The sequence below is a fragment of the Coffea arabica genome, chromosome 6c (genome assembly GCF_036785885.1).
Source record: "Coffea arabica cultivar ET-39 chromosome 6c, Coffea Arabica ET-39 HiFi, whole genome shotgun sequence".
In the NCBI taxonomy this organism is placed as follows: Eukaryota; Viridiplantae; Streptophyta; class Magnoliopsida; order Gentianales; family Rubiaceae; genus Coffea; species Coffea arabica.
The window spans coordinates 28,206,957-28,218,643 of record NC_092320.1 but is presented as its reverse complement, the minus strand read 5'-3'; the positions used below and the strand labels follow the sequence as shown (position 1 = coordinate 28,218,643).

The following is an 11,687-nucleotide window of genomic DNA, read 5'->3' as shown; positions in this document are numbered from 1 at the left end:
TAACTAAAACAAAGGGGAAAGGGAAAATGGACCAAATTACTTGCTACACCCTATCTATTACAAGCCAAGAGGTGTACACATACCCCATTAATAAAAATCAAAAGTAAATGAAATAAATGAAAGGAAATAAGGAGAGGCTAGGAAAGCAAGTAGACATGCAAATTTCAATTAGCACATTAGTCCACATAGGAGAGAAACAGAAAGGGTAACAGAGATTATACCTCCCCCTAATGGTAAGCAAATGAAGGAAAATGGCTTCAAAACAATAAAGGGGTCAAGGCATCAATTTAAAAGTAAAGTATAAGCAAAAACACCAAACCCACCTAATTGCAACTTGAATGAGCTCAAAAAATGCTTAAAGACCAAGAAAACGGAATAGCCCGTTCAATTTCCAAATATAGCAGCTACTAAAGACCCAAAACAAGCATTACTCAAGCATCCAAGTCCAAATAAATCGTTTAAGCACTTCAAAGATTCCAAAAATAAAGAAAGAGTCAAACAATGATTGAAGTTGCAATGATTTTAGGACTTAATTACAAGATACTGAAACATGCTTGGGCTGTTGTGGCACAAAAAGAAACTTAGAGGGATCAAATTGATTAAATGTTCCAATTACTTGGGCCATAGTGCAACCAAAGGAGACTTGGGGGGCCAAAGTGCAAATCTTAAAAGTCATTTGCATGCATCTACGTATGAAAAAAAAACTTTGTTCTAATTTCTGCAACATGAACTACCCGACTATCCCTTTTCCATTTTATATTTGTAAACTTCCTCAAGCTTTAGGACCAAATCAAATGCAGTTCGCACCCAACAACAAACCACTACTTGATCTACTCACTTTACAATGCAACAAAAGAAACAATCAAGCCAAAGGAGCCTGCTAAATAACGAAGGAAATTTTCTGCTGCAACATTCATCCAGAATTTTCCCAACTTTAAGCTTTCAAAAGCATGTTTCATAGAAGATTTCAAACAAAAACCAGCAAAAATCATCACTCAATCACCATTTAACAACTAAACACTTTGATTAGCACAATCCAATCGTGAACATCAAAGCATTAAAGATCCAGTGAGGAAACAGAAAGACAACAGATGCGGCAAAAACCAGCTTTCTAAATTTCTTAAAGGGAACTTCATCATCAAAACAATTATCGATCCCTAAAGGAACTCATCACAGCACTTAGCCATAAAATGCAGCAAAGATAGAAAGCAACTTGCGTCAATTTTCCAGCCAGGGCTCTAGGCAAAACTACTGCAACAAGCAGTTTCATTTCTTTCTTAACCTTGTTCAGAAAAATTCATGCGAAATAACACAGGTCTAGATATGTTTAGCTTAGACATTACCGCAACATGTAACGAAACAACACAACGAAACACCATGAATGCTTGCTGCAATTTCAAAATCCAGCCTTTCAAGACATCGGACCCAACCATAACAAACAAACAAATGAGCACCGAATGATCCAACTCCCCAAACCTATCACCAAGATATAATACTAATCTCTGAAGAGAGAAAAATCTAGCAGAGGAGAAGTTGGCCAGACCCCATATTCGTTCATTAGCTTCAAGTTACTGGGTTTTCATCAACAAAGGTACAACTGACAAGCACTCACAATTCTAATCAAATGGAAACAAATTATGCAGTTTGGAATTTAACCAAGATTCACCATTTGATCATCATATCAAACACATACGGCGACGAACGTACACATGAGATACCGTGAAGCAAACAACAAGAGCCCAGGAGATAGTTTAAGCCATTCTGGAAATCTTTTACTCAAACCAAAAGATTGATTTTTCCCAGAAATTTCTATAACTAAAACAGAATTTCGGAAAAAACTGTTGCTGCAGATATTCAAACACAAATATAACCAAAACCTGGCTCAAATAAACCTCATGGGTTTGTCAAGAAAAATTATAGAAAGACTCCCTACCACCTTATCAGGATTCAACACTAAGTATGCAAACAAAAAGCAAATCTAAATGGGGAGAAAAGCTAGCAACAAAAAACAGATTTGTTCATGCCACCTTTACAAACTTCTGACCTCCAAATTTGTGGCATATCAGACCCAACCGACAACTTGGAGCAACAATTTTCATTAAAAAACCTTAACCATCAGATTTATTTCCTCAAAGCAAGATTAAACAAACAGATTTGCAACAAAACTCAAACCCTTCGGCTGAAATAAGAAACAAAATAGCAAAACATGTTCATAACCAAACATAACTAGATCTTTGGCATATTTAGAGCTCAACCTAAACTTGTATGAGAAGTAGAGAGCAAAAAGAGATTACCTCTTGACGCCTTGCAGGGTTAGCCGGACAGAGAATCGGTTAACAAGATTACGCCTGGATGCAGATTTCAGAGTGGTGGATTTTCTGGTGAAGACTGTCCAAGAGCTCTTCTAGCCGCCACCCTCCTGTTTTCTTGTTGCCCTCCTTTGATTTTTCTGGTTTTCCCTTTGCCGTTGCTTTTGCTTGCTATCCGTCACTCTCTCCTCGTAAAAAAAAAGCCTGCCGAGGTCGGAGGGATAAAACCCATGCCCAACGAAACATAAAATCGGTCAGTGGGATAAAACCCAAGCCTGCCGAGGTCGGAGGGATAAGACCCATGCCCAACGAAACATAAAAGCGGTCAGTGGGATAAAACCCAAGCCTGCCGAGGTCGGAGGGATAAAACCCATGCCCAACGAAACATAAAAGCGGTCAGTGGGATAAAACCCGAGCCTGCCGAGGTCGGAGGGATAAAACCCGTGCCCAACGAAAATAAAAGAGGTCAGTGGGATAAAACCCGAGCCTGCCGAGGTCGGAGGGATAAAACCCGTGCCCAACAAAACATAAAAGCGGTCAGTGGGATAAAACCCAAGCCTGTCGAGGTCGGAGGGATAAAACCCATACCCAACGAAAAATAAAAGCGGTCAGTGGATCTATTCATATAAACTTTCGTAGGCTTTTGAGAAAACAAATGGTAAACAACTTCCTCTAAAATTGCCCCAGTGTGATGCTTATCGGATTGTCCGACCTGCAAGAAAAGAAATAATGATAGATAATACCGCCATCATTCGATCAACCTCTTCTTCAAGAAAAGTGTAAACATGAGCATTTGGGCTTCTCGTTCGACGAAGTGAGCACTTCAACCCGGCCCTGCAAACCATGTCAAATTCTCATAATATGCAGACCTACGTATCATCTAGTATCTATTCTCTTCGATAAATCATAGGGATTGCCATTTGATAGAACAAAAGAGACAAATGCGACCATGCAACACATGAAAAACATTCTAGTTGCACATAATGATGAAAGATCTTAACAATATAAACACAATCCTCTACTTTTATTGCACAAAAAAAAAAAAAAAATCATTTCAAATAAGTAAGCCTGTATACTCAAATTTCGTGTCTGATAAGTCAAAAACTTTGGCTTTCGAACAAAGTGCTACATTTGACCCTTTGGACATCATCTCTTCGGAGTTCCAATACTTGACAACAGAACCACAATGTGAGGAGAAATTCCAATGAACTAAGTCACCAGCTCTTCAAATCCAAACTTACTTTTCCTTATGAAACCCTACCTCAGCGCCCTTTCGGGTTTTCACTAAGGTTGCCCCCGCCCATTATTTTCTTTTCCTGTGTTTCTTTTTCCTTTTCTTTTTCCTTCTCTTTTTTTTTTTTTTTTTTTTAGGTGCCCTTGCGGGTTTTCACCTAGCAAACCAATCTTGTCTATCGCCCATATCAATCTGGAGATGTGTTTTAAGAAATAATGGCATCAGTATAACAATTCTTCCCTTGCAAAATAGGCGAAGATGTTTTTGACATCATGTGCCACTTGATTAGAAATTGTCCTAAAAAGGCAGTATAAAGAACAGAAGTCAGGACTTTTAGGTTTTTGTAATGGGGTCTGGTGGGGTGCTTAGAAAAGATTAAGGCTTGAAAGCGGATTTCAAGTGTGGTTTAAATGATCTGAGATCGCATTTTTCAAATTAACCTTACTAATAATTGCCCCAGTTTATTCTCAATCGAGATCTTCCTCTTTTCATTTTTCTTTTCATTTTCCTTTATAGCTTTTCCTTTTGAATCCTCTCTTTTCTTTTCTCTTCTTTTCCTTTCTTTCTCATTCTTAGCTTTTTCGACTCAAACTTGCCCCAGTATGGGGTTTGCGATTCTCAGGGGATGCCAAACGAAATAATTTGCTCTGAAGGCTCAAAAGGGACAACTAGGGATAGAATGTTTGATTGGGAAGGAAGAAGGCCTGACTTTTAATCTGTTCCTCACATTAACCCTAAAAGGAAGATTTCATTTATCATATAAAGAATTTCTTACACATATCTGAATTGATTGGTTGAGGGAACACTTGCCCATCCATTTCTGCAAGAATGAGCGCTCCTCCGGGCAAAACTTTCCGGACAATGAAAGGGCCTTGCCAATTTGGTGCAAATTTCCCCTTAGCTTCCTCTTGTGCTGGCAAAATGTGTTTCAACACTTTATCTCCTTCTGTGAACACCCGTGGTCTGACCCTCTTATTGTAAGCACGGGCTACCCTTTTTTGATAGCATTGACCATGACAAATGGCATTTAACCTTTTCTCATCGATTAAAGACAACTGCTCGTGACGTTGTTGAATCCATTCAGCCTCCTCCAGTTTGGCCTCCATTAAAATACGCAAAGAAGGGATTTCGACTTCGGCTGGTAAAACTGCTTCCATTCCATACATGAGATTGTAGGGAGTCGTCCCAGTAGAAGTCCGAATAACAGTTCTATATGCCATTAACGCATAAGGGAGCTTTTCATGCCAATCACGGTGTCTCTCAATCATCTTACGGATTATTTTCTTCAAGTTCTTATTCGCAGCCTCTACTGCTCCATTCATTTGTGGCCTATAAATAGAGGAGTTTCGATGCTTGATTTTGAACTGTGCGCACAAACCATCCACCATGTCATTGTTGAGATTTTTGGCATTATCAGTGATTAATGTCTCCGGCACTCCGAAACGACAAATGATATTCTTTCTTAGAAAGTCTGTTACCACCTTCTTAGTCACATGTTTATAAGACTCAGCTTCGACCCACTTAGTAAAGTATTCAATTGCCACCAGAATAAACCGATGCCCATTTGAAGCGGGAGGGTCAATGGCTCCAATCACATCCATACCCCACATCGAACATGGCCAAGGAGCAGTCATACTGTGTAATTCTGTAGGGGGAGTGTGCATAACATCTCCATGCAATTGACACTTGATGCATTTCCTAACAAAAACTATACAATCATGCTCCATAGTAAGCCAAAAATATCCAGTCCTCATGATCTTCTTTGCTAATAAATGGCCATTCATATGTGATCCACACACTCCACTATGTACTTCCTTCATCAGGTACTCCGCCTCATCTTCGTCAACACACCTCAGAAGGCCCAAATCCGACGTTCTTCTGTATACTACTTCTCCATTCAAGAAGAATTTAGATGATAATCTACGCAAGAAACTTTTGGCAGTCATATCAGCCCCAGATGGGTAGGATCCTGTTTTGAGAAATTCCTTGATATCATTGTACCAGGGACGGCCATCGGAAGACTTTTCCACAACTAGGCAGTGAGCAGGTTTCCCTTGTAGATGAATCTGGATGGGTTCAATTATTAACTCATCCGGATGTTGGATCATTGAAGATAAAGTGGCCAATGCATCGGCGAAGACATTTCTGACACGGGGAATATGCCGAAACTCCAAACTCCTAAATTTATTGGCTAACTCCAGTAAGTTGCAATGATAGGGCAAGATCTTTGAATCCCGAGTAATCCACTCCTTAAGAGTCTGATGTACAAGCAAATCTGAATCACTGAATACTAGTAAATCCTTAATCTCCATTTCTAATGCCATTTTTAACCCAAAAATGCAAGTTTCATATTCAGCCATGTTGTTAGTACAGGAAAATCGGAGTTTGGCCGAACCAGGGTAATGTTTTCCTTCAGGCGATACTAGAACAGCTCCAATACCGGCCCCGAAGGAATTTGATGCACCGTCAAAGAACAACCTCCACTCCGGGCATTGATCATTCATATCTTCTGCTATACCCACGAACAAGGCCTCCTCATCCGGAAAATAAGTGTGAAGTGGTTGATAGTCATCTTTCAGCGGATTTTCAGCTAAATGGTCGGCCACAGCCTGGCCTTTGATGGCCTTTTGAGTAGTGAAAATAATGTCAAATTCCGAAAGAATCATCTGCCATTTCGCCATACGTCCCGTCGGCATAGGCTTTCCCAACAAATATTTCAAAGGGTCGGAGCGGGAAATAAGGTAAGTAGTATGACTGAGCAAGTAATGTCTCAATTTTTGGACGGCCCAAGCTAGAGCACAGCAACTCCTCTCAAGAAAAGAATAGTTGGCCTCATACGCAGTGAACTTCTTACTAAGGTAATAGATAGCTTGCTCCCTCTTCCCCGATTCGTCATGTTGTCCCAATACACACCCCATAGCTTCGTCCAACACCGATAGATACATGATCAAAGGTCGCCCGGGTTTGGGTGGCACTAAAACCGGGGGGTGCAACAGGTAATCTTTAATTTTATCAAACGCTTGCTGGCATTCCTCATTCCATTGCAAGGACACATTTTTCTTTAATAATTTGAACAAAGGCTCACACGTATGGGTCAATTGGGCAATGAATCTCCCAATAAAATTAATCTTTCCTAAAAAACTCTTCACGTCTTTTTGCGTTCTTGGCACTGGCATCTCACGAATGGCCTTAATCTTTGCCGGATCTATCTCAATACCCTTCTTACTGACAATGAATCCCAATAACTTTCCGGCAGGGGCCCCAAATGCACACTTTGCAGGGTTTAGTTTTAAATCATATTTCCTCAATCTTTCAAATAACCTCCCCAAGTCAATCAAATGATCCTCCGTTCTCTCGGATTTGATAATGATATCGTCCACATAAACCTCCATCTCCTTATGAATCATATCATGAAAAAGGGTGGTCATAGTCCTTTGATAAGTAGCGCCTGCATTTTTTAGTCCAAACGGCATTACTCGGTAACAAAATGTCCCCCATGGCGTGATAAAAGCAGTTTTCTCCCTATCCTCCTCAGCCATTAAGATCTGGTGATATCCAGCAAAACAATCAGCAAATGATTCAATCTCATGCCCTGCGGTATTATCCAAAAGAATATGAATGTTCGGCAATGGAAAATCATCTTTCGGGCTGGCCTTGTTAAGATCCCTGTAATCGACACATACTCGCACTTCTCCACTTTTCTTCGGAACAGGTACAGGGTTTGAAAGCCAAATGGGATAATGAGACACCATAATAATTCTAGCATTGAGCTGTTTCTCGATTTGCTCCTTAATTTTGAGGCTCATGTCCGGCTTAAACTTGCGAGGTTTCTGCTTTACTGGTGGAAAACTTGGATCAGTCGGTAATCGGTGGACCACTATATCTGTTGAAATTCCAGGCATATCATCATAGGACCAGGCAAATACATCTTGAAACATGGTCAAGAACTCAATCATCTCTTTTCTCTGTTTCTTATTCAAATGAATGCTAACTTTTATCTCCTTAACTTCAGTCTCAGTGCCAATATTAACAGCTTCTGTTTCTTCTAAGTTCGGTTTGGATTTCTCCTCATATTGTTCAAAATCCTTTAATAAAGATTCAGATTCTTCCTCGTTATCGCTCTCGTCTTGAATTTCTGATTCCAAAATTTCAAATTCGTGAGAGATATCGAGATTACAATCATCAAATTCCAGAATAGTGATATCCAAAGGGTCAATGTGTTTTATTTCTGGCCATCTGAAAAAAAAAATGAAATGAGTACAATAGGAAGTAAGTTAAATCCATTTGGGCCATAAACACTGTGCATTTCATTGAAATTCAAAGTAAAGGATAACATCATGACATGCTACTTAACAAGAAAATTAACGCAAGACTTGCATTGGAAAACATTTGATTGAAAACTATTTACAAACTTGAAAGACAAAAGATAAGTAGTATAAACGATTTGTCTCATGTCGACCAAAGGCAATCCCCTAATTTACCGAAATTCCCTGCAGGAGGGAAGAGGATCACGGGTCCAGTTCTTCATTGCTTCAATAGGCACCTCTGGAAATCCTGGGTCCTCCAACGGCTCCCTTTCAGAAATAACCCCCACAAATAGCTCAGATAACCCAACCTCCACTTCCTCGATCGGGTCTACTTCAGATTTGATCACCTCTGATGGGTAAGGAAAAGTACAATACAATGGTGGGATATTCATGATAAGCTGCCTTCCTTCCTTCTCCGCCTTTTTACGATTCATCATTTCTTTCTTATCCCTGGCAGTAGGTTGAAACCCTAATCCGAAAGTATCCTTCTTTCCTTGAAGTTCTATTGGCTCCAAAACTCCCTGCAGGTTGCGCCCGAGGCCCTTGCCCATCTCATATCTTCCTCGAATCATCTCTTTAGCCATCATAACACTAGCTTCTGGCAGATTCATTTCCACCACGGGCTTCTCCTTAGATATCCATCCTACGGAAACAATGTCAGCCACATGGTGAGAAGAAAGCAGAGATGTTTTACTATCCTCCTCATTTGGTCCAGAGTTAACAATCATTGTGCAATCATCCTCTGCAAAAACTGTGATCAATTGATCATTCACCACAAACCTCAGCAACTGATGAAGTGAAGAGGGTATAGCGCCCGAGGTGTGAATCCAAGGCCGTCCAAGGAGAATGTTATAAACACTTGAAAAATTCATGACTTGGCACATGACCTGAAACTGGGCAGGTCCGATTTCGATCACTAAATCCACTTCCCCCATTGGTTCACTTTTTGCGCCATCAAATCCTCTCACCACAGTGGTTGACGGCCGCAATTTAGTCTCTTGAAATCCTAACTTAACCAAAGTATTCCAAGGGCAGATATTGAGAGCGGAGCCATTGTCTATCAGAACCTTTGGCAAGAGTTTCCCGTTACAGCGGACTGAGATATACAAAGCTTTGTTGTGTCCAATCCCCTCGGCAGTTAGATCTTCATCAGAAAAAGAAATCCGACTGGAAGCCAAAACATGTTCAACTACATTGGCGAATTTGTCAATTGGAATATTTTTAGGCACTTGAGCCTCAGTTAAGACCTTGACCAGAGCCTCTCGGTGAAGTTCCGAGGTTAAGAGCAGATTTAACATGGAAATTTGAGCGGGCATCTTGTCCAATTGCTCGACTACCTTATACTCACTCTTCTTTAACATCTTAAGGAAATTAAAAGCCTCTTCATCCGTCACTATGGGTTTCGTTGGTGTAGCACCTTCTTTTGCTTTTGAGGACTCATCAACTGCAGGCTCCCCTATGATTCTCCCTGATCTAGTGATGGCATCCACTTCCTTCTTAGGCACCTTCCTCTCTCCAATTAACAGTGTAGGTTCGCTATAATTCCACGGGACCTCTTGTAAATTAAGAACAGGAGTTTGCTCAGGCAATTCAAGTACCACGAGTTCCGAAGGCTCACATTCGAAGGGTATCATTTCCAAAATAAAAGGATCAGTATTCTCTTCAACTTTATAGGCTTCCTCCTCCAATATAAACGGTTCTCCAATGACCCCCATGATCTCGGCCTCGTCTACAATGTACTGTGTAGGGTCCTCAATCCCTTCCTCTATGGTGATAGTCCCCACAGTATCCTTGTGCTGAGGAAAAGGATTGTTGCTAACACTTGGCCCTTGTTCATCTTTCCTTCTCAGAATTATGTCTCCAGCATCAATCATATCTTGAATTTTATGCTTAAGTGCCCAGCAATTGGCCGTCGGATGTCCAGGGGATCCCGAATGATAAGCGCAAAACGATTGAGGATCATAACCAGGGGGAAATCCCCTGGGATAGGTCTTAGGGGGTACCGTACCAATCTTCCCAGCAGCTTTTAATTGCTCATATAACTGGTCAACAGGTCGACCTAGATTGGTAAAGGTTCGGTATGGGGTTGGATTTTGGGTGTCACGGGTTTGTTGGTACTGGTAATTTGGGTTAGGAGATGGAATAGGTCTTGGGTTAAAAGGAGGGCGAGGTCTAATTTGCAAGTTTGGTGGGGAAACATGAAATGGCGTCGATGGTGTGTTTGGATAATTTGGTCGAGGACGGGGGTGGTTGATAGTGGTATTGTAAACAGGGCGTGGGTGTGGTTGATATAAGTAACAAGGTGAGTAGGTGGGATTTTGTTGGTATCTAGGCCGAGAAGAAAAACCCTGGTCCCAGACAAAAGAGGCTTCCTCATCTTTCTTCTTAAATTGAGCCTTTTTACTACTGCCACTCTGACTCTGCATAGCTTCCAACTGTGACTTTAAAGCTGAAACATTAACAATCTTGCCTGCCCTTATAAACTCGTCATACTCTTCCAATTTGTTAACAATTTCAGCAAAGGAACACCCAGTCATACGGAAAATCTCTTCAAAGTAGGGTGGGTCATGAGCTTTAATAAACGTGCGAACAATCTCGTTTTCAGTCATAGGCGGCTCCACTTTGGCGGCCAATTTCCTCCATCTCTTCGCATATGTCTTATGGTCCTCCGATGGCTTCCTCTTGGTCCCCTCCAATGTGGTCCTCGTCGGAGCGAGCTCACAATTATATTCATACTGCCTCACAAAAGCAGTCGATAAATCCATCCAAGATTTCATATCTTCAGGCTTCAAATTGGAATACCAATCCAACGCGTCGCCTTCTAAACTCTCGGGAAATAAGCGTACCGGCAGATTCTCATCGTCTATTGGTCTTCCCAGCTTGTTTGCAAACATCCGAAGGTGGGTTTTGGGATTCCCCGTTCCGTCGTACTTGGTAAATTTGGGTGCTTTGAAACCCACCGGCAACTGCATATCCGGAAACAGGCACAGCTCGTTGTAGTCCAAACCTCCTTGTTTGCTCACACCTTGGCTTTTCCTTATAAACTCCTCGAACCGATCCAATCTCTTTAGTAAATTCTTGTCCACGGGCACGGACGACCCCCCAACTTCAGTTTTCCCTTGAACGGCGGTATCTAGGGTGAATGGTTCAGCGGTGGCGTAATAATGTGGTCCTTGTGGTTCGAAAGGCATGCTCACAGTAATGGGCGGATAATTCTGGGAAATTTGGACTTGAGGAGGATTAGTTTGGATGTGAGGTGCATATGTAGGTGGTGGGCCATGAGTGGGATAAGTAAAGGTTTCTTCGGGTGGATTCATAGCTTGTGAAGAAACCGAGATTTGAGCATATGGTAAGAGTATTGGTTCAGATTGGCCCGGGGGTAAGGGTGCATGTTGCTGCTCACCGCTAGCGCCACTAGCTACCAATTGATCGATTACATGCCGTTGGGCCATCATTTCAACACTTAGCTCATTAAACCGGTTGAGAACCTCGCTCAGCTGAGCTCCCAGATTTGCCAAATCAGTTGATGATGTTGCGGGCCTTTCAGATGATTCCGGATGGGTACTCATGTTTACACTTTCCCTCGAAGCTCGGCTACGCGATCGGGTGATAATGGGGCTTCTTCGGGTAGCTATATTTAAATATTACCTGGAGACGTAGGAAAACCCTTATTAGATGCCCTTCTTGATTGACTGTTGCCAAAAAAAGAAGAAAAAATAAAAGAAAAAAAAACAGGAGTTAGTAAAAAGTAAAATAATTCGGATGCATGTCCTATTGGGGAGCCCTTTTTGTGCCAAGGGTAGGCCTAGCATGATGCAAGCCTTCGGGGTAAATCCC

At 41.5% G+C, this 11,687-nt stretch overlaps 1 protein-coding gene across 1 annotated transcript; it reads right to left on the bottom strand.

Moving 5' to 3' along the window:
* Positions 1-4,298: 4,298 nt before the first annotated feature.
* LOC113705825 (uncharacterized) lies at positions 4,299-11,419 on the bottom strand. Its single transcript, XM_072053578.1, has 2 exons — positions 8,056-11,419; positions 4,299-7,678 (listed from the first exon to the last, which is right to left on the bottom strand). Exons 1-2 carry the CDS (start codon positions 11,417-11,419, stop codon positions 4,299-4,301), a joined length of 6,744 nt encoding a protein of 2,247 aa, XP_071909679.1.
* Positions 11,420-11,687: the final 268 nt, after the last annotated feature.

Excerpts from the sequence above, each read along its gene's own strand:
- LOC113705825 (XM_072053578.1), bottom strand. The coding sequence starts at position 11,419 with ATGAGTACCCATCCGGAATCATCTGAAAGGCCCGCAACATCATCAACT. Across the intron at positions 7,679-8,055 it reads AGCAATGAAGAACTGGACCC|AAATTCAAGACGAGAGCGAT; the intron begins GTGATCCTCTTC and ends TTTTGGAATCAG.